This window comes from Primulina huaijiensis, chromosome 9, assembly GCF_012295235.1.
Source record: "Primulina huaijiensis isolate GDHJ02 chromosome 9, ASM1229523v2, whole genome shotgun sequence".
Lineage (NCBI taxonomy): Eukaryota > Viridiplantae > Streptophyta > Magnoliopsida > Lamiales > Gesneriaceae > Primulina > Primulina huaijiensis.
This window is the reverse complement of record NC_133314.1, coordinates 21832228-21858942: the sequence shown is the minus strand read 5'-3', so window position 1 is coordinate 21858942 and position 26715 is coordinate 21832228. Positions and strand designations below refer to the sequence as shown.

At 35.0% G+C, this 26715-nt stretch overlaps 5 protein-coding genes across 15 annotated transcripts; 4 read left to right on the top strand and 1 right to left on the bottom strand.

The window, feature by feature from the left end:
* The first annotated feature begins 105 nt into the window (after nucleotides 1-105).
* On the top strand, nucleotides 106-3366 carry LOC140985263 (heterogeneous nuclear ribonucleoprotein 1-like). Of its 4 annotated transcripts, XR_012176735.1 has the most exons (6): nucleotides 338-588; nucleotides 899-1125; nucleotides 1351-2527; nucleotides 2606-2690; nucleotides 2897-2939; nucleotides 3043-3366. XR_012176735.1 is itself a non-coding variant. In XM_073453062.1 (5 exons), exons 2-4 carry the CDS (start codon nucleotides 904-906, stop codon nucleotides 2908-2910), a joined length of 1413 nt encoding a protein of 470 aa, XP_073309163.1. In that variant the 5' UTR covers nucleotides 106-291; nucleotides 899-903; the 3' UTR covers nucleotides 2911-2939; nucleotides 3043-3366. The 4 variants fall into 4 exon arrangements, 3 of the variants coding, with proteins under 3 accessions (XP_073309163.1, XP_073309160.1, XP_073309161.1); XM_073453062.1 differs by lacking the exons at nucleotides 338-588; nucleotides 2606-2690 and adding an exon at nucleotides 106-291; XM_073453059.1 differs by lacking the exon at nucleotides 2606-2690.
* Nucleotides 3367-4594: 1228 nt separating this feature from the next.
* On the top strand, nucleotides 4595-5650 carry LOC140985169 (DUF21 domain-containing protein At1g55930, chloroplastic-like). The gene is made up of 3 exons (XM_073452937.1): nucleotides 4595-4823; nucleotides 4901-5080; nucleotides 5174-5650. Exons 1-3 carry the CDS (start codon nucleotides 4815-4817, stop codon nucleotides 5378-5380), a joined length of 396 nt encoding a protein of 131 aa, XP_073309038.1. The 5' UTR covers nucleotides 4595-4814; the 3' UTR covers nucleotides 5381-5650.
* Nucleotides 5651-7461: 1811 nt separating this feature from the next.
* Nucleotides 7462-10832, top strand: LOC140985182 (heterogeneous nuclear ribonucleoprotein 1-like). 4 transcript variants are annotated; one of them, XR_012176724.1, is made up of 6 exons: nucleotides 7704-7956; nucleotides 8267-8493; nucleotides 8719-9895; nucleotides 9974-10058; nucleotides 10264-10306; nucleotides 10410-10832. XR_012176724.1 is itself a non-coding variant. In XM_073452953.1 (5 exons), the coding sequence occupies exons 2-4, from the start codon at nucleotides 8272-8274 to the stop codon at nucleotides 10275-10277; spliced, it is 1413 nt and encodes a 470-aa protein (XP_073309054.1). In that variant the 5' UTR covers nucleotides 7462-7659; nucleotides 8267-8271; the 3' UTR covers nucleotides 10278-10306; nucleotides 10410-10832. The 4 variants fall into 4 exon arrangements, 3 of the variants coding, with proteins under 3 accessions (XP_073309054.1, XP_073309051.1, XP_073309053.1); XM_073452953.1 differs by lacking the exons at nucleotides 7704-7956; nucleotides 9974-10058 and adding an exon at nucleotides 7462-7659; XM_073452950.1 differs by lacking the exon at nucleotides 9974-10058 and having other exon boundaries at nucleotides 7703-7956.
* Nucleotides 10833-13276: 2444 nt separating this feature from the next.
* On the bottom strand, nucleotides 13277-15868 carry LOC140984586 (uncharacterized). 3 transcript variants are annotated; one of them, XM_073452118.1, is made up of 2 exons: nucleotides 15275-15868; nucleotides 13277-14804 (listed from the first exon to the last, which is right to left on the bottom strand). In XM_073452118.1, the coding sequence occupies exon 2, from the start codon at nucleotides 14782-14784 to the stop codon at nucleotides 13465-13467; it is 1320 nt and encodes a 439-aa protein (XP_073308219.1). In that variant the 5' UTR covers nucleotides 14785-14804; nucleotides 15275-15868; the 3' UTR covers nucleotides 13277-13464. The 3 variants fall into 3 exon arrangements, with proteins under 3 accessions (XP_073308219.1, XP_073308220.1, XP_073308222.1); XM_073452119.1 differs by having other exon boundaries at nucleotides 15462-15868; XM_073452121.1 differs by having other exon boundaries at nucleotides 15667-15867.
* Nucleotides 15869-20131: 4263 nt separating this feature from the next.
* Nucleotides 20132-26507, top strand: LOC140984732 (kinesin-like protein KIN-12F). Of its 3 annotated transcripts, none has more exons than XM_073452323.1 (16): nucleotides 20132-20574; nucleotides 20771-20905; nucleotides 21048-21131; nucleotides 21217-21342; nucleotides 21433-21492; nucleotides 21569-21622; nucleotides 21734-21826; nucleotides 21933-22028; nucleotides 22303-22451; nucleotides 22878-23027; nucleotides 23251-23380; nucleotides 23456-24421; nucleotides 24512-24610; nucleotides 24694-24837; nucleotides 24915-25712; nucleotides 25787-26507. In XM_073452323.1, the coding sequence occupies exons 1-16, from the start codon at nucleotides 20278-20280 to the stop codon at nucleotides 26042-26044; spliced, it is 3639 nt and encodes a 1212-aa protein (XP_073308424.1). In that variant the 5' UTR covers nucleotides 20132-20277; the 3' UTR covers nucleotides 26045-26507. The 3 variants fall into 3 exon arrangements, with proteins under 3 accessions (XP_073308424.1, XP_073308423.1, XP_073308422.1); XM_073452322.1 differs by having other exon boundaries at nucleotides 21569-21619; nucleotides 23456-24430; nucleotides 25787-26501; XM_073452321.1 differs by having other exon boundaries at nucleotides 20133-20574; nucleotides 23456-24430; nucleotides 25787-26487.
* The last annotated feature ends 208 nt before the right edge of the window (nucleotides 26508-26715 follow it).

Below are 26715 nucleotides of genomic sequence, written 5' to 3'. Positions count from 1 at the left end.
TATTATTATTATTATTATTATTATTATTATTATTATTATTATTATGTTTTAAGTAAATTTCCTCGGCATCATCCACCGAGAATTCCAAATATTCTAAGACCACAGCAGAGATTTGCCTAAACTCTCTCCATTTCTCTCTCTTTCTCCCCCCTAAACATTTTATAAATACAAATTTTACATCTTTCTCAACTAAGCTAAGAATTCCATTTCATTGATTTTGTTCACAACAAGTGGAATGACAACAACACAAAGGAAAATAAGGGAATGACCTCTGGAGAGACTGAAAAGAAAGTGAGAGATGAACTTGGTCTCTATTTTTCATCTATGCACGTGTATTTTCTTTTATTAGATCTTGGTTTCGTCTGTTCTTCCACGGGAGTCCTTGAAACTGAGTTCATGCTAACATTACGGATTGTAGTTTTTCAGATTGTGGGTCTGTTTGATCTGAAGAAGATTTTGTTTTTCCCAGTAAAAGAATCGATTCTCCATCGATGAATGGAGGATCCGATTGCTTAAAGAAATCCAGTAATTCCCACTTTATGTTGATTGCTTACTGCTACTGGGTTCCTGCCTTATTTTCTTGGATTGGTATAGTTCTTTTCTTTAGGCTAGCTTACTGATCAGATTTCGATCTGTTGGATTCACCTTTTGATTATTGGTGGTCAGGAAATTTTATCGCGTTCTTGTTTATGCAGCAATAATCTGTCATCTAGGTGATTCAGCTTATGTTTTGGTAGTTGAATGAGTCATCTCATTGCTTAGTCGATACGCTCAATTCACAGATGCTTGGAGTCCTCGCCGATTCTGTCAATGTTTATCTTGCTGTCTTTCAAAAATTTTTGCTTCTGTTTTGATGGATTATCAGTAAAACTTAAGATAACGGGATTTGAAATTACAGAAAAGATGGAGGTGGATCAAGGCAAGCTCTTTATTGGTGGGATTTCTTGGGACACCAACGAGGATCGCCTTACAGAATATTTTGGAGCGTATGGAGAAGTGGTGGAGGCAGTCATTATGAGGGATCGTTCTACTGGACGTGCTCGTGGCTTCGGTTTTGTAGTGTTCGCCGATCCAATGGTTGCCGAAAGAGTAGTCAAGGAGAAGCACGTGATTGATGGACGGACTGTAAGTTCATTAGATGTCTTATGGGATCACAATGCGCTCAAAATGCTGCATTTTGTATTGCCGATAATAGCTATTCTTGATGGTGGTGCTGTCTGAGTAAAATCCTTTGATTTCAAATTTACTATATCCTATCCTCTGCTCTGTAGCTGCTTATGGATGTTTTCTGAGTTTAATGATTCTTACAATGATAATGCAACATTGTCGTGCGTTTCTTTTATGTTGTAGGTGGAAGCCAAGAAAGCTGTTCCAAGAGATGATCAATACTTGATAACTCGAAACCATGGCAACAGCATCCAGGGATCTCCTGGACCTGGACGAACGAAAAAGATTTTTGTAGGAGGATTGGCATCTTCTGTTACTGAGGCCGACTTCAAAAATTACTTCAATCACTTTGGTAATATAACAGATGTAGTAGTGATGTATGATCACATAACTCAAAGACCGAGAGGTTTCGGATTCATAACATATGATTCAGAGAATGCTGTGGATCGGGTGTTGCACAAAACCTTTCATGAACTTAATGGGAAGATGGTGGAGGTAAAACGAGCGGTTCCAAAAGAATTGTCTCCTGGGCCAAGCAGGAGCCCAGTTATTGGTTACAATTACGGTTTTAGCAGAACCAACAACTTACTAACCAGCCATGCCCCCGGATATAATCTTGGCTCACTTGGAGCCTATGGAATCAGGATGGATGGTAGATTCAATCCATTAGCTAGTGCTCGTGCAGGTTTCTCAAATTTAGGGTCTCCCACGTATGGAACTAGTTTAGGCGCCGGGCAAGGGATGAATGCTGGCTTTGCAGGGGCCAGTTCCGGTTCAAGAAATGACATAGGTTCTGGTCGTGCTGTGAATCCCTATTTCAACAATAACCAGGGCAGGTACGACACTCCTATTGGTTACAATGCAAACAACAGCCGCAGGGACTCATTTTTGCACTCATTATCAACAAACACATGGGGAAATGCTGGCCTGAATATGTCCCCAAATAATCTAAATTTTGTTCCATACTCTGGTTCTGAGACCGGCGATATTGGAGTATTTGGAAACAGTAGAGAAAATTGGGGTGGTTCTCCTATTGCCACCTTGTTTGGTGGAAGCTCCTCAGGATACAGAGGTGAAGAAAATAGTAATGCACTTGGAGCAGTAGGACTTGGAAGAAATGGTGGAATGGGAGCGGCGACTACATCTTCGTTTGCTGCATCAGGTGGAGGTTTTGAGGGATCTTTTCGGGACTTTTACCAAGGTGGAGCTAACTATGGTGATTCAGCTTGGCAAACTGCATCTTTGGAGCTGAATGGTTCGGATTCTTTTGGTTATGGGCTTGGACATTCTGAAGAGGACTTTGCTAAAGATTCTGATTACATGGTTGGCTATAGCATCCCAAGTAGCCGATCCAATAGAGGTAATACTTTCCCTTACTTGTACAAAATTAAAAAATATTGTTATTTCAAGAGACCGAAACACGTTAGCTATGTTGTAGGTTAAAGGCTGGAGTTGGATGATTGAGATGAATGTCTTCTTGATGCAAATGTTTTTCTAGATGTTAAAACAGCTACTCAACTCCTGTAATGAATCTTTTCTCTCTTTGCTTTATTTCCTTTTTTCTTTCATTAAAAGTATGATAATATATGGAACTAACTCTCACCTAAGTTCATTTATAAAGTATAGTTAAAGTTGAAATCATTTCAGTACCTTGCATAGAAAAAAATCTTGGAATCGAAAACAAAAGATATGTGATAATTTAATTTTTTTTTCCCATGACTATATGCAGGAATTGCTGCTTAGGAAGTTTCGGTTTTCTGAAGATAATGTAGGTGAGGAATCCTTTACAAAAAACACATGAATCGTGCGACTTTGTATGTGTCCCTCGTAGACAAAGGTGTCTGTCTGACTTATCGTGCTTTCGTTATCTTGCAGATGCAACAGGGGTCTGAAATGGAAGTATACATTTACAAGGGAAAAGATTTGAGGCTTTTTTTTCCGGCATTTTGATTAAGATGTGAGCCAGATCGCGGGATGTATTCTTGAAGACGATTCGTGCACTATTTTGTCGTTGCGATTCTTCAAAAGGAGAGAGTGCCTATGGAAACTAGAGTTAAGCTCTTTGGTTTTTTCACCGTTTTCTGGAGAAGTTTTTAGTTCCTTTTCGTCTTTCGACTCGTGATTTTTCTCAGGTTTTATTGTGAGGTTATACTGGCTTGATTAGCATGAAATATAAGAAGAGCACCTAATTATTGTGTTCCTCTTTGAGATACCTAAAAAGAAAACATTCANATTTAAAATATGAATAAGGAGAATGAAAAGACACATTTAAAATAAGCAATTAATGTAAAGAAAACAATTAATAAGGAGACAAATGGAAATTCACATATAAAGTCACATATTTATATATATAATAGATATATATATATATAGTTCAATTTTTTTTACGTTTAGCAGTTTTTTTTAAATAATATACTCATATATATTAACTAAGTCTGGAATTGTCTGTAAATTTTGTTCTTCCAATGAATTTTTTTAATATGTACATAAATAAAATCAAACAAGTGAATGTATTTGGGACGTCCAAGATATTATATAACTTTCTTGAAGCTCGTGTATGCCACGTTCCTAACTTGAACGGATCCTATCATACACTTTCTTAAAAGGGCAAACCAATAATTTTTTATTTTAAAAAAATCCGATAGGAAAAGTAGAGGAAAAGGTTGGGACTAGAGAACATTCCAATTCCAGAAGAGGAGAATAGTAGACGTAACTTTGGACCTATGAATTTCGGAAAGACTAGGCCCGTTAGGACCATAAAAGCCCGCCAGGGTGCAGTTGGCCCCAGCCTCCCATTTATTTGTGTGTGATCATAAGAAATGGCGATTGAAAAATACTTCAAAAACAAGGAACTTAAAAATTACAATTCAAAATAAAAATTTATAGAATTTATTTTCCTTAATTAAAATACATTCGGGTAAATTCTGACGAAAATGATTCAAAATTTGTTGATACCGAGTGTTTTACTGTATCAATCACTAATTTCAGATGCATGTCCTATCCCATGCATAAAATTTTCATTCTCTGGTTGCCTTTTTGATTTATGTTTGCGGTGTCGATATTGTGCTGAAAAGCTACAAGATTTGCCAGGTGATCATTGAGTTGACATAAACTGAATACTTGTTAACTCAAAAAGATTTTTTTTTAGTTCGCTCTTGCATAATAGTCTGATAATATTTGAATTTTGGAGGAACCTAGCCGTAAATCATCAGTTTATTCTTAATACCCTGTTGAGATTTGAGGATTTTGTTCTGCAACAATGACATTTTTTTTTGGAATTCGTACGTTCTTTGATGTAGAATTGTTTGCATTCATTTGATTGCATTCCAATGCTTGCGCCTACCAATTCCCATTCTGTAACAAAAGGTGTTTTTCGTTTACATGTCGGCATGGAATTTTACAATTTTTCTGGGAGTGTTACATCATGTTTGCATTTATTATGCTAGCAATACAAGTTCTACGTACTGGTATTGGCGGAGGAGCATTGAAAAATAACTTAATTTCTGACTCGGCTTCTTCTGTATTTTACTACATGGCAGGAAGAAATCCAGAAAAAGACTGGTTATATTGTCCAGCGTGCCGATGGTATATATGATGTGGATGCTGATACTACCATTGGGCAGCTATCCGAAGACCTTAACATCAAAATGCCGGAGGTACTTTTTATTTTCCATCGGGTTTACGGTTGCCAAGTCCATTGATGCTGCTGACATTCTTGTTTTTGGATGTTCAGGGTCACCAGTATGAAACCGTGTCAGGCTTTGTATGTGAAGCGTTTGGGTACATCCCGAGGACTTGTGAGACCATAAATGTTATCCTGAAAAGAGCAAATCGAGAAGAACATGGTGAATACGACGCATCAGAATCTGATAGACAAGATGAAAACCAAAAGAGTCAGATTTTTAAGCTTGAGGTGTGTTTCTCTTGTTCTTGTTACCTAAGAATCAAAACATGAAGCTGGAATATGGGAACTTTTTGTGACCAACCGTGAATGATATCAACGCAGATATTAGAAGGGAATGCCAGAAAGGTTGGTGCGGTTCGATTTGAACGGAAAACCCATGATGATTCGTCGTTAAATACAAAAGAATTTATGCGTTTGGTTCCCAAAATTACGAGAAGGAAATGGAGCAGCAACGATGATGAATTTGATAGGACAGAGACTGATGAGGTCCCATTTAAAGGAATATGTGATTGTGTGGACTCGTTCTGATGATGATCATGCAATGGAGGACAGTTTTGATGAAGCCAGAAAACAGTAGTTGCATCCACCATTAATCTTTTCATCAGACATGAATGAACTGAATATTTCTCATTCGCCACTGAACTTATTACACATTTCCTCTGCTCTCATTCCGCAAAATTTTGTAAATTCGTCCTAAATCTTGAACTTATTACACATCACATCTTTGTAACATGATAATGCTATAGGATGTAAAGCCCGCTTAATACATCATATGCAATTGGATGGATATTTTAATGATTTGAAACACACACATTGGATATAAAGAAAATTGTATATATTTTTTATCATATAACTTGCATGTTTGGTCTTCTTATAAGTTAATCTATGGTCTAAGTTTATTTATATATTTTTTTCGATTTTAGTCTTTTTTTATCTGAGTGTCGACATTGTGTCAATAAATGAAGACTTGACATAAAATATTATTGACATGTCAATATCCGATGAAAAATGATTAATTTGAAAAAAAAATAAATAAATTAGGGAATAAGATCATAAATTTAACAGTATCAAAATTCAATAATGAGCAAATTATGTAACAATAAAGTCCCAGAAAACAATTTATGTACTAGATTTCTACTTCACTCGACAACGCGGTTTCGGCCTGAAAAATGAGACTAATAAACAACATATTTAAACCATGGTATATGGTTCATTTGAACAATGTGAATTCGGTCTTGAATTTAAGTTCACATTGGTTCGTAAATGATTGTTCATACAGATTCTACTCGAGTACGTGAAGAAAAGTGCTACACCGAATGTTGATGAAAGCCATGTCTCTAGCCTATGATATTCACTTTAGAGTCTTGAACAATCACTGCATTTCACTTTATTAGATATTTTCATAAAGATATGTTACTACTAATATATGTCATCTCATATTTAATTAATACACTGATAAATTTTCGTTTGAGTTGTTATAAATATATATGCCTAATTTAATTTCATCACTAACTCCTCAAATATTCCATCTCTTTCTTTTCTATTTATTATAAATCTATACACATGATTTCAAGACTCTAAATGAGTTCGAAATCGAAAAAAATAGAAATATTGGTTTAGCTAAACCGTGATTTTTCTGTTGAATTTGTATTTTTATTATCTTTTTGTAAAGTCAAGAATCGTAAATGTTTCAGCCACTATAACTTAAAACGTTAATGATGATATTATAACTAGGGGAAGAATGTCACTTAAAATTACAAATGTTATTGGTTCCATTTACTTATATCCGTGCTTTTCGAAAAACTAACCCTACTATTCTATACATTAACACTCAGTTTGATCTAACATCAAAATACAATATAAAGTGATTAATTACTCACACTTTAAACCAACTGTTTCTTTCCCAATTGCATTTATGATTTTAAAAAATTGATTACTTCCAAAGGCTAAAACTAATAATTTATTAAAATTTTCATAGAGTTAGTGAAAATAAATATCTGCTGAATATTTTTATAGGAAATATAAGCATTATTTATTTATTTATTTTAGTTTTTTCGAAATTTTTTATTTATTTTAATTTTGAATGGGCCTTATTATGTTTTAGTATTATAATTCTTATAATTATTTTTTTAGGAGATTATTATTATTATTATTATTATTATTATTATTATTATTATTATTATTATTATTATTATTATTATTATTATTATTATTATTATTATTATTATTATTATTATTATTATTATTATTATTATTATTATTATTATTATTATTATTATTATTATTATTATTATTATTATTATTATTATTATTATTATTATTATTATTATTATTATTATTATTATTATTATTATTATTATTATTATTATTATTATTATTATTATTATTATTATTATTATTATTATTATTATTATTATTATTATTATTATTATTATTATTATTATTATTATTATTATTATTATTATTATTATTATTATTATTATTATTATTATTATTATTATTATTATTATTATTATTATTATTATTATTATTATTATTATTATTATTATTATTATTATTATTATTTAAGTAAATTTCCTCGGCATCATCCACCGAGAATTCCAAATATTCTAACACCACAGCAGAGATTTGCCTAAACTCTCTCCATTTCTCTCTCTTTCTCCCCCCTAAACATTTTATAAATACAAATTTTACATCTTTCTCAACTAAGCTAAGAATTCCATTTCATTGATTTTGTTCACAACAAGTGGAATGACAACAACACAAAGGAAAATAAGGGAATGACCTCTGGAGAGACTGAAAAGAAAGTGAGAGATGAACTTGGTCTCTATTTTTCATCTATGCACGTGTATTTTCTTTTATTAGATCTTGGTTTCGTCTGTTCTTCCACGGGAGTCCTTGAAACTGAGTTCATGCTAACATTACGGATTGTAGTTTTTCAGATTGTGGGTCTGTTTGATCTGAAGAAGATTTTGTTTTTCCCAGTAAAAGAATCGATTCTCCATCGATGAATGGAGGATCCGATTGCTTAAAGAAATCCAGTAATTCCCACTTTATGTTGATTGCTTACTGCTACTGGGTTCCTGCCTTATTTTCTTGGATTGGTATAGTTCTTGTCTTTAGGCTAGCTTACTGATCAGATTTCGATCTGTTGGATTCACCTTTTGATTATTGGTGGTCAGGAAATTTTATCGCGTTCTTGTTTATGCAGCAATAATCTGTCATCTAGGTGATTCAGCTTATGTTTTGGTAGTTGAATGAGTCATCTCATTGCTTAGTCGATACGCTCAATTCACAGATGCTTGGAGTCCTCGCCGATTCTGTCAATGTTTATCTTGCTGTCTTTCAAAAATTTTTGCTTCTGTTTTGATGGATTATCAGTAAAACTTAAGATAACGGGATTTGAAATTACAGAAAAGATGGAGGTGGATCAAGGCAAGCTCTTTATTGGTGGGATTTCTTGGGACACCAACGAGGATCGCCTTACAGAATATTTTGGAGCGTATGGAGAAGTGGTGGAGGCAGTCATTATGAGGGATCGTTCTACTGGACGTGCTCGTGGCTTCGGTTTTGTAGTGTTCGCCGATCCAATGGTTGCCGAAAGAGTAGTCAAGGAGAAGCACGTGATTGATGGACGGACTGTAAGTTCATTAGATGTCTTATGGGATCACAATGCGCTCAAAATGCTGCATTTTGTATTGCCGATAATAGCTATTCTTGATGGTGGTGCTGTCTGAGTAAAATCCTTTGATTTCAAATTTACTATATCCTATCCTCTGCTCTGTAGCTGCTTATGGATGTTTTCTGAGTTTAATGATTCTTACAATGATAATGCAACATTGTCGTGCGTTTCTTTTATGTTGTAGGTGGAAGCCAAGAAAGCTGTTCCAAGAGATGATCAATACTTGATAACTCGAAACCATGGCAACAGCATCCAGGGATCTCCTGGACCTGGACGAACGAAAAAGATTTTTGTAGGAGGATTGGCATCTTCTGTTACTGAGGCCGACTTCAAAAATTACTTCAATCACTTTGGTAATATAACAGATGTAGTAGTGATGTATGATCACATAACTCAAAGACCGAGAGGTTTCGGATTCATAACATATGATTCAGAGAATGCTGTGGATCGGGTGTTGCACAAAACCTTTCATGAACTTAATGGGAAGATGGTGGAGGTAAAACGAGCGGTTCCAAAAGAATTGTCTCCTGGGCCAAGCAGGAGCCCAGTTATTGGTTACAATTACGGTTTTAGCAGAACCAACAACTTACTAACCAGCCATGCCCCCGGATATAATCTTGGCTCACTTGGAGCCTATGGAATCAGGATGGATGGTAGATTCAATCCATTAGCTAGTGCTCGTGCAGGTTTCTCAAATTTAGGGTCTCCCACGTATGGAACTAGTTTAGGCGCCGGGCAAGGGATGAATGCTGGCTTTGCAGGGGCCAGTTCCGGTTCAAGAAATGACATAGGTTCTGGTCGTGCTGTGAATCCCTATTTCAACAATAACCAGGGCAGGTACGACACTCCTATTGGTTACAATGCAAACAACAGCCGCAGGGACTCATTTTTGCACTCATTATCAACAAACACATGGGGAAATGCTGGCCTGAATATGTCCCCAAATAATCTAAATTTTGTTCCATACTCTGGTTCTGAGACCGGCGATATTGGAGTATTTGGAAACAGTAGAGAAAATTGGGGTGGTTCTCCTATTGCCACCTTGTTTGGTGGAAGCTCCTCAGGATACAGAGGTGAAGAAAATAGTAATGCACTTGGAGCAGTAGGACTTGGAAGAAATGGTGGAATGGGAGCGGCGACTACATCTTCGTTTGCTGCATCAGGTGGAGGTTTTGAGGGATCTTTTCGGGACTTTTACCAAGGTGGAGCTAACTATGGTGATTCAGCTTGGCAAACTGCATCTTTGGAGCTGAATGGTTCGGATTCTTTTGGTTATGGGCTTGGACATTCTGAAGAGGACTTTGCTAAAGATTCTGATTACATGGTTGGCTATAGCATCCCAAGTAGCCGATCCAATAGAGGTAATACTTTCCCTTACTTGTACAAAATTAAAAAATATTGTTATTTCAAGAGACCGAAACACCTTAGCTATGTTGTAGGTTAAAGGCTGGAGTTGGATGATTGAGATGAATGTCTTCTTGATGCAAATGTTTTTCTAGATGTTAAAACAGCTACTCAACTCCTGTAATGAATCTTTTCTCTCTTTGCTTTATTTCCTTTTTTCTTTCATTAAAAGTATGATAATATATGGAACTAACTCTCACCTAAGTTCATTTATAAAGTATAGTTAAAGTTGAAATCATTTCAGTACCTTGCATAGAAAAAAATCTTGGAATCGAAAACAAAAGATATGTGATAATTTAATTTTTTTTCCCATTACTATATGCAGGAATTGCTGCTTAGGAAGTTTCGGTTTTCTGAAGATAATGTAGGTGAGGAATCCTTTACAAAAAACACATGAATCGTGCGACTTTGTATGTGTCCCTCGTAGACAAAGGTGTCTGTCTGACTTATCGTGCTTTCGTTATCTTGCAGATGCAACAGGGGTCTGAAATGGAAGTATACATTTACAAGGGAAAAGATTTGAGGCTTTTTTTTCCGGCATTTTGATTAAGATGTGAGCCAGATCGCGGGATGTATTCTTGAAGACGATTCGTGCACTATTTTGTCGTTGCGATTCTTCAAAAGGAGAGAGTGCCTATGGAAACTAGAGTTAAGCTCTTTGGTTTTTTCACCGTTTTCTGGAGAAGTTTTTAGTTCCTTTTCGTCTTTCGACTCGTGATTTTTCTCAGGTTTTATTGTGAGGTTATACTGGCTTGATTAGCATGAAATATAAGAAGAGCACCTAATTATTGTGTTCCTCTTTGAGATACCTAAAAAGAAAACATTCAATATGATACATTCATTGAGTACAGGTTATGTATCAGTGGAGTTGTTTGTTGAAATTTATCTTCTTTTTAGTTCATTTAACATAAACACTCCTTCACCGGCCCGCTCGTGGTCAATTACGGTCCTAATCATGGAACCGGCAGATCGTGTCCTGTTCTGTTTAGATTTTTTTTAAAAAAAAAATTGAAGAAAATGATAAACTCTTCAATACTAATGTTATACTAATAATAATATATAACATAATTGCATGTAGAAATGTGAAATTATGAATTACAATCTAAGGGATAAGTTTATCATTTGTCTTGTAATCCTTTGTCTTTCACTAAAATTTCGATGAGAGACGATGCATATTACCTTCCAATAATTATGCATTCTCTCACATCGAAAATTTAGTGAAAAAGATGTGATTGCAAATCTATAAAACGATAAGTTAATCCCTTAAATTCTCAAAATCGTCATTCCTAAGTTTCATTTGTAATAATAATAATAATAATAAATTTCAAAATAAAGAGCATAGTTTGCACGATGGTCACTCTAATTTAATTTTTTTTTAAATAAAATATAGTACGACCTGCCAAGTCGGACACATTGGGTCGAACTTGTCGGGTCAACGGTTTCTACAAGTAAATCATAACCAGACCGCCTTAGGAGAGTTTGGTCATGTTTTCGTGTTAAATTTTTTGACCCGCTTAACCGTCTGTTGACCAGATGGGGGTTATGGTTCGGGTCTGGGTCAAACCCGACCACTGGCTAGGTCTAACTTATGTTTTCAATGAAATGATTAAATTTATATATCATGAAGAAGCGCAGAAAAATCAGAAGTTGATATTATTTTGATTTCGATTAAATTAAGTAGAAGCTAAAACATAATTTGGGTTTAAGAATGAAATAATATTGATTTTTTAAATCAAAATAAAGAATCGATTTTTTAGTGATCACAAACAATCTAGAGTATTTGTATTTCCTAAAAATAAGTGAATGTGTATTTTTTATAGGGGTGGAAAAATATACCGAAATATCGAAATACCGTACGGTATACCGACATTTTTTCGGTATACCGACAAAATTTTCGGTGTCGATACGGTATCCGGTATGAACTTTTTTATATCGAAAATTCGGTATACCGAATGTGCGGTATACCGAATTTTTGGTATCGGTATCGGTATGAAAAATATTTATGGTACGGTATACGGTACCGTAGTTCGGTACGGTATATCGTACCGTACCCATTCCTAATTTTTTCCACACAAATTTTGAGGAAAATTAAATTCTCGATTGACTTATATGCTAGATAATAATTATACTAGCGATCGTCCCGAGTGATTTCCATGTATTCATATAATTTAATTAGTTGAAGAAAAAATATTTATAAAAATAAACTATAACTAAGAAAAAGAAAAACGTTTGAAATTTGACATAAAGCAAGAAGAATTGGAGAATGTATGAAAATCATGAATAAAATAACTTCATCAAAGCAATACAAAAGATATTTATGCATGCTTAAAACTGTAAAAAAAAAAAATATATTTGGTGAGACATGAGGATAGTCATCACTCGTCCATGAAAAATTATTAGTTTTTATGATAAGAGTATTATTTTTTTATTGTGAATATCGGTAATGTTGACCCGTCTCACATATAAAGATTCGTGAGACCATCTCACAAGAGACATACTCTATAACATAATACTAAAGCTAATGAGCCGCCTAATTTAATCCGGACCAAATAATAGAAAGATTTTTACAATGACATGATTCATTCGATCCACTGAAATGACATAGTATGATGACACTTGTCATCAATGGGCAATATCAAAAACAAGAGACCAAATTTTTGTACTATTTCACAAAGATTTTGATCATATGTCCATCTAAAGAACTCATTGATCTTCAATATTTTCTCAATACACTCTCTCAACTCCAAGAATTCAGTGAGTTCATTCAAGAAATGACAATAAGTAGGACTTGAAAGATCTTCAATGGTTTCTGAAGGGAATGAGACATGGAAGCCTTGATCTTCACATTTTCTTCCTTTCTCAAGCAGGTTCATATTGTTGCCAAGAAACTGAAAACTCCATCAATGTTATTAACTTATCGAAAGTTTCTTAAAGCTTTAGGAATGGCCAAGAAAAGCGCATATATTGAGACACATAGATCAGTTCTACTTTGAAACTAAACCTCTAAATCAATTAAAAGAAACGAGTTTGACGCAAAATGTTTCAGACATATACAACAGAGGGTTTCAGATGAAACAAAGACATCAAGTAATGTTGTCTGCAATATTAGGAGTAAGCTTAGTTGGAGCTGGAGCATTCTTTCTTACAAAGATAATATCTTGCAAATATGGATAAACATGCATAACTCAGTTTTATTTTTACAAATTGTTTAAGCTATTGAAATATAAACATAACTTAGCTGGTCAAGACTCATAAGAAATGTTTGCCATGATTTATTTTCAAAGACAAAGACAAATAAATAAATAAAGTTTAGCTGGAAGCTATTGGTGAAGGATTAATTGACTACTAGCAAAGATATCAGAATATTATTACAGTACAAGGTACATAACGGTATAGTAAGTCAAGAACTTTTCCATAACTTAAAACATTCCACATACAATAATACTTAAGGTCAGGTCAGGTCAGGTCAGGTCAGGTCCTAAACACCTAAAGTCACTGTGTACTCTTTAATCTTTCGGTAAAATGCTTAGAAGAAAGCTCTACTGCCATAGAACACACGAGATCCAGAGTTCTTAGATGCAGGTGATTTCAGATCTGAACTTGAGTTTTCAGAGCTAGTAGGACCGCTTTGAAAGTCTACCGGAAGCTTCATTTTGGCTAATGACTCGGTGAATTGATGCATACTCTTCATGTACATATCCACAATCTCCTGCTGATCCACCTTAAGCTCTGGTTCAATATTCACAGTGACAACAGGCTTTGCAAATGCAACATCAGACATCTCAATTGATGCATTACTGTCGGACTTTGAATTGTTGGAACTTTTTTCCTTTGTGTCATCTTTAGGAGGTAGAGGGTTTTCCTCATTCAAAGATTTTGAATCCTTAGGAGGGTCGGAAGACTGAGAACTCGCAGGAAGAGACGCAGTTGAAGTTCCACTTGCTGATATGCTGCTTGACGGGAAATGAATATTTGGATTAGGTGGTCTTGAACTTGCAGTGGCCACCGACAAACTATTCCCATGCTCATGCTTGATCTCAACCTCCGATCTTACTTGATTTTCACTGTCAGAACTGGCCAGATTGTCCGAATTTTGAGAGTCCACTGTGGTACGTGGCATTGCAAAATACTCTTCAACCATCTTATTATTTTCGTTCGCGATCTTTGGATCAGGAAACTCAATCTTCTCTAGGTCACAAGGAATAGACTCGACAATCTCGATGTCCTGCACAGTAGAATCGTTCACCACAGACTTTGGTGGTGCGGAAATCGGAATAACTTCAGGTGGAGCTCCATCAAACGAGACAGATAACTGCACAAATCCTGCTGGCGAGTGGAATAGATCAGTCGAGGATAGAGAAAACTCCTTTTCGAGCTTGCCATTGTGCAAGAGAATGTCAGAAACTGGAATCAAAGCAAATCCAAGCAGCTGATCTTCAAGATAGTTTCTCACCCTGCTTAGCATCCATATCTCACATTTGAGCGAGGAATCGACTTTCCGAACATTAAGACAAAGATTCTCGTTGAATACTGGATTCCTCCCACCACCATTGATGATTTTGGTGGAAACCGTATCTTCAGGATCACTAGTCAGACATAATTTAGCATAAACATCTTGCTTTTGGTAGATGCATATGTTGTGGATGTCCCTAGCTTCATGTATGTAGACCTCCAAAACACCTACAATTTCGTCTAGATTATCCATTGAGGCTTCCTTTCCTTGAAAATTAATTTCCTTTGGCGTGAATCTGGAGTTTTCTAAAGCAACATTAGCATTTTGTTTCTCAGGCTCGGAAAAAACATAAGAACCCTTGAACGGTGACACCACTGATTGAGGAGAATCCATTAGTATGATCCAAAATTAACCTGCAAAGCAATTGAATTTTGATATTATCAGAAATACACAATCAAACATATTAACCATCTGGTATGCACAAACTAATCCAGTATAACTATGAATCAGAATATATATATTTTAAGTGCAATCCCCACCCACCATTCACCTGTTTTCTCCCTGAAATACACTCCCAGATTCTTTAGATAAGAAAACCAAGAAAATTAAACAAAACCACTGTTGGTTATGTTTTCGGGAGAGTTTTAAGGCAGTAAACAAGTTGAACAAAAAAACCCAAATTTCATAACCCAGACTGTAAGATACGGATCTAAAGGCAAGAAGACTGCATCTAACAAAATGAAACACATCTGACAAAGGGAAAGCCAAGCCAAGTGAGAAAGAAAACCAGTGGGGAAAGTAGGGAATTCACTAAGATAATCAAGAACAGCAAAGTACAAGAACATTCAGTAACAAAAATCTTGCAAGGGATAGGAAAAAATACCAATTCACCAGATGTAGCCAACCTAAAATCTGAAACCCGGATCCAATTAAGTAGTAGTTAAGCGAAATTCATGAAGTAAAACAAAAGGTAAAGAAAAAAACGAAAGACGTATTTTCCCCAATATCTTCAGTACCCATGTTCCACTGGAAAGACAAACACCAGAATCTGAAAAATAGACACAACTCACCAGCATTTCTGATCAAGATTTCACACACACATCTCACGCAAATCTAAAAGGATACAAAAATATCATCTTGAAAAGAACCCAGGAAAAACAAATCAAGAAAAGCAAAAAGCAAAATCAATCAAAGCAAAAGGAATAATTTCAAAGAAGTAAACAAAAAATTCCAACAGTTACAAATTCCTAAAGTCAAGTCCACTTTAAACGGCACCTGATACTAAAATCCAAACGATTACAGGCGATTTCGAGGAAACAAGGTGCTTGAGGCTTAGTGCAGTACGCAGAACGTTATCTTGGGGGAAGATTATGAACGGTGACATATAAAAATGGGATTTTTTTTGTAATTCTTTTTCCGGGATAATAATAATTATTATCATCGACCTTTTTCTGTCAGCTTTACTGTGAATTTCATTAGTGTCACGCGATAAAGAAAGGCAAGCCAATCAGAATGCGTTTGAGTGCGATGCACATAACAAATGGGTTCCGGTACAATCGGAGCGTAGCGATCACGTGCTGCTCGATGTGGTTGAGAACTCGAAAGTGCTCTGTGTCGGCATTTTCAGCAATTTTTCCTACATTTGCGGATTGCTTTCACACCAAATCATAGTTTATTGCTAATTAAAGCAAATCCCATTTCACTCATTAATGAAATCAAAATTTTAACAATAATTACTTTATCTGACTTCTGGAGTGGTCAGTCTTTCATCGTCAGATAATTTTTTGGGTGATTATTAAAATAGTTGGATAAAATATAGAATTGATTATAAATAAATAAATATATTTAGTTTAATTGATTAAATTGTCATTCAAATTGTGATTAAACAAAAAATCCAAAAAATCGTACTTTGTATACTATACAAAGTATGATAAAAAGAACAATACAGTGAGAGTTTTTCATTTTTTACAAAATTAACACGTTACACCGACTCATATAATTTTATTTTTGGGTACATCATTAATAATGAACTTGGCTACCAAAAAAAGGTTGGCCATGATATTTGATGGTCTTAGCCTAGGGAAAGTGCGTGACTTACAATATATTAATTAATTGGCAAAAATTCAATACATATTTCTATTCACGAGCAAAAACTTGTGTGAGACGGTCTCACGGATCGTATTTGGTGAGACATGTCTCCTATTTGGGTTATCCATGAAAAAATATTACTTTTTATACTAAGGGAACGTTTGGTACGAGGAATTAGGTGGGTTTATGGTTTTTTAACCCACATAATCTCATGTTTGATAGGATTTTTATTTAACCAAGTTAATCTCTCTTATAAATGATTAGATTATATTAACGGTGATAAAATAATCACTCCTCACCTCCTAGGATTATTTATCCAACTCTTATTTCATCCTATTTTTTCAATTTCACCATTCTCCTACATCCAAACTCACCACCACTTCCCTCCATCGACAGTTGGCCGACCACCCCCGCCGCCGATAACCGTCGCAGCAGCCGGCCGACCACCCCTCCTCCAACCGGACGACCACCACCGCCTCCGGCCGACCCGTCGCCGTCGCCGAAAAAGTGTAAGGGCGATTTTGTTAATTCATCAAAAAATTCTTTATTATCTCATTCTTAACAATCATACCAAATATAATATTGTTTTATCATTATATATTATATTTCTACTTCAATCATTATTTTTATCATTTACCTTTTAATAATTTCATAATTTTATCCCCCAACCAAACGTAGTCTAAGAGTATTACTTTTTATTGTGAATTTTGGTAGGGTTGACCCGTCTCACAAGAGACCTACTCCTACTCATGTGGTGAAAAGCGAATATAATAACGAGATATTTTTTTAGCTTAGATCATTTTACACAAATAATGAGATATTTTGAGCAATAAAATTAAGCAAGAATTTGTGTGAGACGGATCTCTTATTTGAGTCATCCATGAAAAAGAATTACTTTTTATGCTAAGAATATTAATTTTTATTGTGAATATCGGTAGGATATACCCGTCTTACATATAAAGATCCGTGAGACAGTCTCACAAAAAACCTACTCATAAAATTATCGAATTATATAATTTATCCATGTCTTTCAATTTATTATTTGTTTATTATATATTTTTTTAGTTATTCTATCTTTCAACTGATGATCGGACAAAAAATTCAAATTTATTAAATGCAATAGTTTGACTATTCATATTTGTTTAAGACAAAAATATCACCCCAACATTGCCTTTTCCTCACTTTTCTCCAAAGGGTTATATTAAGATTTGGGGAATAGTTGAAAAAATTGACACTTTCTTCCTACTTTTCACTAGTTATTATTATTCCCCACAAATTTGAAATGCAACTAATTTTTAGCTTCGATATCAAGGATATAAACGGAATGGTCAAACTCGAGATTTGTCCTACCCCAAACCCAAAACCCAACGGGTTTGTTCTAGGTTAGACCCGTTGGACAAGCTTAAAATTAAATAATTTTTTATTTTTAATAATTATATAATAAAAATCATTTAAAAAGTAATTTAAAAACAAAAAAAAATTATCACATTGAAATCTATTCATTTATATTCATCTCATAATAAAATTATAATTAGAATTATATATTTTCATTTTAAACACATTATTATAAACTAAAATGGTTTTATATTAAAATATTATAAACAAAAACAAGGGATTAAATATACAATATTCAATAAATACAAATATAAATAAAATTTAATAATATATATGCATGTATATGTGTGTCTATATATATATATATATGTTAGGCCCAAATTGTGTCAACCCAAATAATTTGAAAACGCGTGAGATTAAAGTCCATCAAGTCAATATAATTGAGCGGTTGAAGGTTTGGTCCACGAATGATCGAGGAAGTTGAAGAAGATGAGCCACGACCCATGTCCGGTGATCATGGAAGATGGCAAAACTACTCTGGATAATTAAACAAAAAGAAAACAGAAACATAAAAAAAGACCTAACAAACACATCCAACAAAAACAGCAACAAAGCTTCTTCAATTCTCTCGATATTTTATCTGCATTTTTATCCAATTTGTAGTATTTTCGTTTCTTCTGATTTTGCATATTCATCCAACTTTCTTGTGATAATGTCGTTCAAATTCATAACAACGTAATTAAANATTGTTTTTTCTTTTTTTTTTTTTTTTTTTTTTTTTTTTTTAAGGAGTCCTTGATTCTTGTTATTCTTGAATTTCTTTGATTTAAGAAAATGGACAGAGTTGTGCGCGCGTATAAATAATTAAATATCTATATGGTGTGAGAATTTATTTATTTTTGTATTTTGTATTAATTAATGTCACTATTAAACGGGGTTGACTTTCTATCGCACCCATTTTGATTACTTAGAAAAAGAAATCTAATACATAGATGCTTAATTCTAAAACAATAATAGACATGATTAACATGATTTGTAGATTACTATGTCTATCATTAATTACAAAATATTAGCACATAGAGGCTATAAGTTTCACCGTAAAAAAAATTAAGGGGTATTTTCCTTGTCATTATTATTATTATAGCAAAATGCATGCAACAACCCCCTCCCATTAATTTTGATGTGAAATGGCAATAAAGAAAATGCAATATTAATTTTATCGACAATACTTTCCAATTGGAAAATTCGGGTTGTGGATAAATTAATTTTTTTAAAAAAAATTTAAAAACTTCAATAAAAATAATCCATAAAAATAAATAAAGTTGACTTATTTGGTACTCTTTGAATACGGTATAGAGTTGGCATTTATTGAGTGGTAAGATTGGCCCTTTGCCATTTTCATTTCCACCATATATCTCTCACACGCACATTGTTTCTTCGACTATAGGAGGCCATTATTGTTATCCTTCTCCAAGATTCAAGTAAGGAATTTTTAGCATTATCATCCATAATTTTAAGCAATTTAATTTTTTATTTTCTCAAAAGATATATTGGAGCGTGATTTTTTTTACTCTTTAAGATTTCGTTAAAACAATTAACAATTATGTTCCGACGATCAATTTTACTTCATTGTTAAAATTTTATAAGTACATGGATAATAAATAACTCATGACATTGCATGTTGGTTGAACAACATAAATTTTAACAAAGACAATGGTCATTTAATCATATGATTTTGACTAGAATGATTAAAATTGACCGTCTGAACATAGTCATAAGACTATAATTGATTTAACAGATGGAAAATATTACACTCCAATACCATTTTTCATGTCTTAAATTACATTTTATATTAATCCAAGATAGGTTTCTTGTTAGACGATATCACAAATTTTTATCTGTGAGACGGGTCAACCCTATCGATATTCACAGTAAAAAGTAATACTCTTAACATAAAAAGTAATACTTTTTCATGGATGACCCAAATAAGATATCTGTCTCACAAAATACGACCCGTGAGACCGTCTCACATAAGTTTTTGTCTTAATCCGACGAGAGTCCACGGATATATTTAAATGGCTACACACTCATTCATTGCTTGTTCATATTTGTGGTTGAGGCCTAAATGGATCAATTGATGTCTATTGTGGACTCAATTTGGGCCCAATTTGTATGTGCTGGAAACATGGAATCGGGGGTGTTGCAAAGGTCCAGACCAATAGAAACGGCTATTTTTGTCATCAATTTTAAACTTTCAAACGCCCCCACACGCGCTAGGCATTTCAACGGTCAGACTGTGACAATTCTAACGTCTTTCTTTTCCTTTTAACATTTGAATCAAACCATTATTTCTTACACGGAGTAAACCCTATTTCTTCTATTTCATTCGGATTGTCCCTCATAAACAATCGATTTTCAGTTTCGAATTGGAGTATACACACAGCTTTCTTGTTCAATCTATTAATGGCGAAGGCCAATTCCGAGGTACATGAGAGCAACAGATTCTTTGAAAGCATAACAGCGTCCGCTCCTTTCATAAATTTGCTTCAGAAATCGAAAGTAAAGACAATGCCAGTACGCCGGAATAAATTCAGATCTGATGGTGAAAACGTTGTCCCGACTGATCCCAACATTCAGATCAGCGATCCTCCACTGTCCCCTTCAATCCCATTCTTCAAAAAATCAGCATTAAAACCCAAAGAATCCACCGCATCTGTGATTCAAGAAAATGTGTCTGAAGCTCCAGATGCACCGGTCAAGGTACTGGAAAATGAGGGTTTTTTTTCCCAGTTTTGTGAAACATCATTACATTTGAAGTGTCAGTCATTTGGGAAATTATTAATTCGATTTGATATAGATTTATTTCTTCAGAACCTATGTATTGATTATTTTAGGAATTTTTTTACTTTATCATATGTGCTGGTTTTGAATTATGTAGTATCTGTTATGTCATTAGGTTGTGGTAAGGATTAGGCCGGTGAATGGTCTTGGAATTGGAGATACTTTGGTCAGAAAAGTTTCAGAGGAATCGGTGGTTATTGCTGAAAGGAAGTTTACATTTGACTCGGTGATGGACTCAAATTCAACTCAGGTTTGAAGAGTTTTTGAAGAATTCTTTATATTTCACAAGTGGAAAGGAGACATGTAGTATACATCAAAGGCGTTTTTTGGTGGTGTCTTTAGGTAAACTATAAGAATCTTAGTTGAAAAATTAAGTGGTTTTGTTTTCATAGGAGGACGTCTACCGATTGATTGGTGCTCCTTTGGTCAAGGATTCTCTATCAGGTTATAACACAACAATTGTGGCTTATGGAAAGGTAACTTTTTTTGGTCGATCATGGTCTAAATTTGACGCCCGATTTTATGAACACGAGGTATTGTTTGATTTACTATTAATACCAGACTGGAAGTGGGAAGACTTATACTATGTGGGGACCCCCAAGTGCAATGATTGAAGGTCCGTCATCAAGTGGTCTTCAAGGTATTGTGCCGCGCATTTTCAAGAATGTTTTCTCCGAGATTCAAAAGGTATGATATGTTCCCTAGTAGTCAAAAAATTGAAACGTGAGTTGGCGATTTACTTTGAACTGATTGTATGTAATCATAATTATCGCGTAGGAGCAAGATAACACTGGTGGCAGGCAGACAAACTATCAATTTCGGTGCTCGTTTCTTGAGGTGATTATTTCAGGGCCATTGGTTCTTGGCTTGGTTTCTAATGAAGCCCCTAATCACCTATAGATTGTTGCTGCAGGTATATGGTGAGAAAATTGGAGATCTACTCCATCCTATTCAACGAAATCTGGTGGTAAATTCACTGTTTCTCAGGATACATCGAAATATAACAATGTTATTCTGTTCATAGTCCATCATTAAGTTTTTATGATTAACTGATGGTTAAACCAATAACCTTTTTTAGCTAAAAGATGATCCCAAAAATGGGTTTTATGTGGAGAATTTAAGCGAGGAGTACGTGAACAACTATGAGGATGTCACCCAAATTTTGATTAAGGTATAGCAATGACTGTGGTGTAAACATAAAATATTCCCTCACGAATTTATAGAAATATGTTTACTAATTGACTATTACTGTACTGTAATTCGACTTCATGCTGCAGGGTTTGTCAAACAGAAAAATTGGAGCGACAAGCGTGAATTCTAAGAGCTCGAGATCCCATATCATGTTCACATGCATTATTGAGTCCTGGTGCAAGGTACGCGGTATATCGCAGGATATCGTACAATTAGCTCTAGAAATTTCTCCTCCTTCCAACCCCAAAAGAAATAAGGAAAGAAAATCTGTTCATTTTGAAACCAAATCATGTTCATTAAGCACATGGTTTTTCAGACATGATAGTGCAAAAGAGCATTACATGCAGATACTACTCTCGAAGTGAAAACTATTTGACGTAGATGAATAATTTTTTCTTTGCTATTGTTATTTCAGTGACTAAATTTCATAACTCGATTTAATAATTGCTCTCTCAGGAGACCTCATCGAAGTGCTTTGGTAGTTCAAAGACAAGTAGAATAAGTCTCGTCGACCTTGCTGGATTCGAGAGAAGCGCACCTGAGGATGCTAGCCGACAACACTTGAAAGAAAGAAAATATATAATGAAGACAATATCACAGCTAGGGTATGTACGGTGAATTTGGGTCTCAGGTTTTCTTTTTTTAACCATGCAAAGTATTTCGGGCCATCTTCTAGTTATTGTTATCGTGGTAATGAATTTATAATGCATCCAATATAGGTGTCAACGAAATCTAACTTCAAAATTTTTATTCAAAACAAAATACCTTGGATTTCAAATAAAATCTTTCCATCCATATGCAAACTTAGTTAGTTCATTACCTGAATAACCCATTCTTCAGCTCTTTATGTTTCTATGTAGATTTTAGATCACCCATTTTGACAAATCAATTGAGGAAATGTTCTGGTCAAAATGTAGATGTTCCAACTTCTATTGCACCATATTAAATGAAGTTTGCAGAAATGGAAAGGGAATAACTAACTTTCAGATTGGATATCGTTTGCTTTAATTGGACTCTCTGTAAATGTGCAGGAACTTGGTAAATATTCTCACTGATGGAACTCAATCAGGGAAAACTGAAGATGCTTCATATAGAAGTTCAAGTCTTACTCATGTTTTGAGAGACTCATTTGGCGGCAATGCTAAGCTCTCCATTATATGTGCCGTTTCTCCAGACAACAAGTACTAAAAACCATTTATTTACTGATATTCTAGATATAAATTTGGTAGAATAGTTTTCTCTCCATTATATGTGCCGTTTCTCCAGACAACAAGTACTAAATGCCATTCAGTAAGAAGTGGTTCTTTGGCTTGTAGAATTGTCTTTCTCTGATTATTATCTATTTTACCCGCTGTATCATTGATTCTTATATTTTCTTATGCTTTGTCTTTGATATATGAGCAGAAGTAAGAGTGAAACTCTGAGTACACTCAGATTTGGACTACGGGCAAAGTTTGTAAAGAATGAACCTGTAATAAATGAGATAACAGAAGACGATGTTAACGACTTGAGTGATCAGATCCGGCAACTAAAGGTCTTATATCTACTAAGTGAAGAGTTTTACGAAGTTTTTATGCTTGATATCTTGAATATAATTGACTGAATGCAGGAAGAACTGATGAGAGCTAAATCCAGCACATGCGACTTACTCAGCAGTGGTGGACAATTCAGAGGAGGAAATGTGCGTGAAAGCTTGAACCATTTGAGACGCAGCCTCAATCGTTCACTAATCTTACCACGAATAGACAAGGACTCTGAAACAGATCTATGTATCGACAAGGATGATGTAAAAGAACTAAAGCTTCAGATTGACAATATTCGAGTTTCTCACGACGAAAATGTAAGAGAAGATTCTGAGAATGGGGAGAGTAGCGCTCTCTTGTACTCTGCTGAAGGCTGTGAAACAGGCTTCTCCTGTGAACACTATTTGAGTTGCTCAGAAGACAGTGAGAACGAAGAAATTAATTCCTGTGAAACTCATACAAAATTGCCACACCTGAAAAATGTTACCCAGGTGGAAGAAGTTGATCAAATTTCTAAGAACTCAATTGTGACGGATCCTTTGGCAGGAGACCTACAAGATCCTGTTTTTTCCGAATCTCCTAAAATCAAGAGTTCCCAGAGGAAAAGCTTAATTTTCTTATCAAATCATCTTTCAAATCAGAAAGATGCTATACAGACTTCCAAAAGTCTGGATGTGTTACGTCAATCACACCAACAATCTGATCTCTGTAATTCGTCTCTAAGATCCAGTACAATTTTTCCTGGCCCTACTGAGTCCTTGGCAGCTAGCCTTCACAGAGGATTACAGATCATTGACTATCACCAAAAGAACTCCGCAAAAACTAGATCATCCGCCTCCTTCTCATTTGAACACTTGGCACTCAAACCGAGCCTATCAGTTGACAAGGGCAGTACTTTTGTTGAAACCTCACCAGTAAATTGCCAATCTTCAGATCCTTCATCTGCTTCCTTTGTTTGCATAAAATGTCAAAGTCGAGAGAGTGAGGATAGTTTGAAGACACAGATAATAACAGTGGATGCATCAGAACATTCAAATGGATTGGGGATTCCAGTGACCAAGGTGGGTCTAAAGCTGCTTAATTCTAAATTTCCAGTGCCATATCATTTTCTTTTTACATTTCTCCTTGTCTTTTGTGCACAGGATGTAGAGAAAGATTTAGCACTGGCTGCTGAAAGAGAGAAGGAGCTCGGCAGCAAATGCAATGAGCAAGCAGCTGAAATTGAGTATCTAAGGAAACTGGTGATAGGACTTTTTCTTTTCTGATGTAAATGTGGGGTATGTTTATCCGAGAAATATGCTATAACGACCTGTTTTCACTGCAGCTAGAGCAACACATGTGCGAGGCTAATCAGGCTGATGTTAGAGAGTGTAACAATTCTTCCAGTTTCAGTGACACGAAGAAGCAGCTGCCACCTATCAATGAGGATGAACATGATAAGTGTCGCTCAAAAGATGTTGAAAATCAGGTATGGACTTTGTTTGCTGAATACATTAGATATTCCTACTATTTTTGTGTCTTTATGGATTCTGTTGTTCCTTGTAGCTTGTTGCGGCATTTCATGGCGATGAAAATCTTGATTCGGAAGTTGTGAAGGAGCAGTGTGAAATTAAAGAAGTCCAGGAAGACTTGAATCATTCTATGAAGAAATCCTTCAGTGCGGAAGAAAAAGAGGCGCTTATTAAAGAAATTGAAACATTAAAAACTCAACTGCAGATGTATACCGACACACCAACTAGAAGATCAACAGACAAGCTCAGATCTTCTTTGCTGTCCCAATCTATCCAGTTTAGAAAAAGTTGCGTAAATTCTCAAGGCATTAGTGGAGGAGAATTTGAGAAGGAAAGGCAGAAGTGGATGGAAATGGAGAGTGACTGGATATCACTGACTGATGAATTAAGAATCGATATAGAAATTAATCGTCATCGAGCGGAACAAGTTGAATTGGAGTTGAGACTAGAGAAGAAGTGCACGGAAGAGTTGGATGATGCCTTCAAAAGATCTGTCATTGGGCAAGCTAGAATGATCGAGCACTATGCAGAGCTACAGGAGACATATAATGACATAGTATTAAAGCATCGAGCGATTATGGAGAGCATAGCAGAGGTGAAAAGGGCAGCTGCTAAAGCAGGATCCAAGGGTCGCCATGGCTCTCGATTTGCTAAGGCCTTTGCAGCAGAGCTTTCTTCTTCGAGGGCTGAAAGAGAGAGGGAAAGGGAGTTACTAAAGAAGGAGAACCAAAATCTTAAAATTCAACTCAAAGATACAGCAGAAGCTGTGCATGCCGCAGGTGAACTTCTTGTTAGGTTGAGAGAAGTAGAGGAAGCAGCTTCAGTAGCTGAGGTAATTCACACACACAAATTCTTTCTAGTATCTGGCAAGCCACATTTTCGTAACTTTTCTGCTTTGTTTTGCAGGAGAAGAACACAATGATTGAGGAAGAGAATGACAAATTAAAAAAACAAATGGAGAAACTGAAAAGAAAGCACAAGATGGAGATTATTACAATGAAACAGTACCTTGCACAGAGCAGGTTGCCTGAAGCTGCATTACAACGTCCCCTATATCGTGAAGACTCAGATGTAAAACACGATGATCATGTATATGATGATGATCAGGCTTGGAGGGCAGAATTTGGTGCAATTTACCAAGATCACTACTCTGGTTTTAACTGATTTGGAGCATGTTCCCCTACTTGGGTATCATGCAATTTACATAACTAAGAACTTTACGTAGGAAAGTATATGATCTTATCGTCTGCTTTCGAAGTTTATTTATTGGTGGCATTATTTTGGAGTGACTTGAACAGAATAACACGTGTAAAAGTTTCTAAAATGCGTGTGGAGTCATCTATCCGCCACATTGCTATGCATCATGCATCTATAGGAGTGTATTCAAAGTGAAAAAACAAACACTCTTAATCTTGCCTATCATTCCAATTGTTAGATATGTCGCCCTTGATGATGTTGGTATATTGTGAAGATCTATTGTGAAAATATGAGAAAAAAAAACACCCCTTTTATGATGTGTAGGACCAATTAGTTTTGTACTGATGATATCTGGTGCAATTTATCCAAATAAACATTTGACGAGCCCCACTTTGTACAGTTTGCAAATTGATTTGTTTCAGCATATGATTGGGTCGAAAATTTGGGTCAATATCTAATGGGCCATAAGTATGTACAGTAGCCCAGGCTTTTTGGTATAGTCATGTTAAAAAAAACAAAGGTCATCAAACAATGAGTTGGTTAGGACAGAGACTTTGGTGAAGGGTGCGATTGTTCAAGTGGATGCTGCACCATTTAAGGTTTTACGCACATCAACTCACTGACTATTGCTATAGTAC

Excerpts from the sequence above, each read along its gene's own strand:
- LOC140984586 (XM_073452118.1), bottom strand. The coding sequence starts at position 14,784 with ATGGATTCTCCTCAATCAGTGGTGTCACCGTTCAAGGGTTCTTATGTT.
- LOC140985169 (XM_073452937.1), top strand. Across the intron at positions 5,081-5,173 it reads GTCAGATTTTTAAGCTTGAG|ATATTAGAAGGGAATGCCAG; the intron begins GTGTGTTTCTCT and ends ATATCAACGCAG.
- LOC140985263 (XM_073453059.1), top strand. The coding sequence starts at position 492 with ATGAATGGAGGATCCGATTGCTTAAAGAAATCCAGTAATTCCCACTTT. Across the intron at positions 589-898 it reads TGCCTTATTTTCTTGGATTG|AAAAGATGGAGGTGGATCAA; the intron begins GTATAGTTCTTT and ends TTGAAATTACAG. Across the intron at positions 1,126-1,350 it reads ACGTGATTGATGGACGGACT|GTGGAAGCCAAGAAAGCTGT; the intron begins GTAAGTTCATTA and ends TTTATGTTGTAG.
- LOC140985182 (XM_073452950.1), top strand. The coding sequence starts at position 7,860 with ATGAATGGAGGATCCGATTGCTTAAAGAAATCCAGTAATTCCCACTTT. Across the intron at positions 7,957-8,266 it reads TGCCTTATTTTCTTGGATTG|AAAAGATGGAGGTGGATCAA; the intron begins GTATAGTTCTTG and ends TTGAAATTACAG. Across the intron at positions 8,494-8,718 it reads ACGTGATTGATGGACGGACT|GTGGAAGCCAAGAAAGCTGT; the intron begins GTAAGTTCATTA and ends TTTATGTTGTAG.
- LOC140984732 (XM_073452321.1), top strand. The coding sequence starts at position 20,278 with ATGGCGAAGGCCAATTCCGAGGTACATGAGAGCAACAGATTCTTTGAA. Across the intron at positions 21,343-21,432 it reads TTTTCTCCGAGATTCAAAAG|GAGCAAGATAACACTGGTGG; the intron begins GTATGATATGTT and ends ATTATCGCGTAG. Across the intron at positions 24,431-24,511 it reads TGGGGATTCCAGTGACCAAG|GATGTAGAGAAAGATTTAGC; the intron begins GTGGGTCTAAAG and ends TTTTGTGCACAG.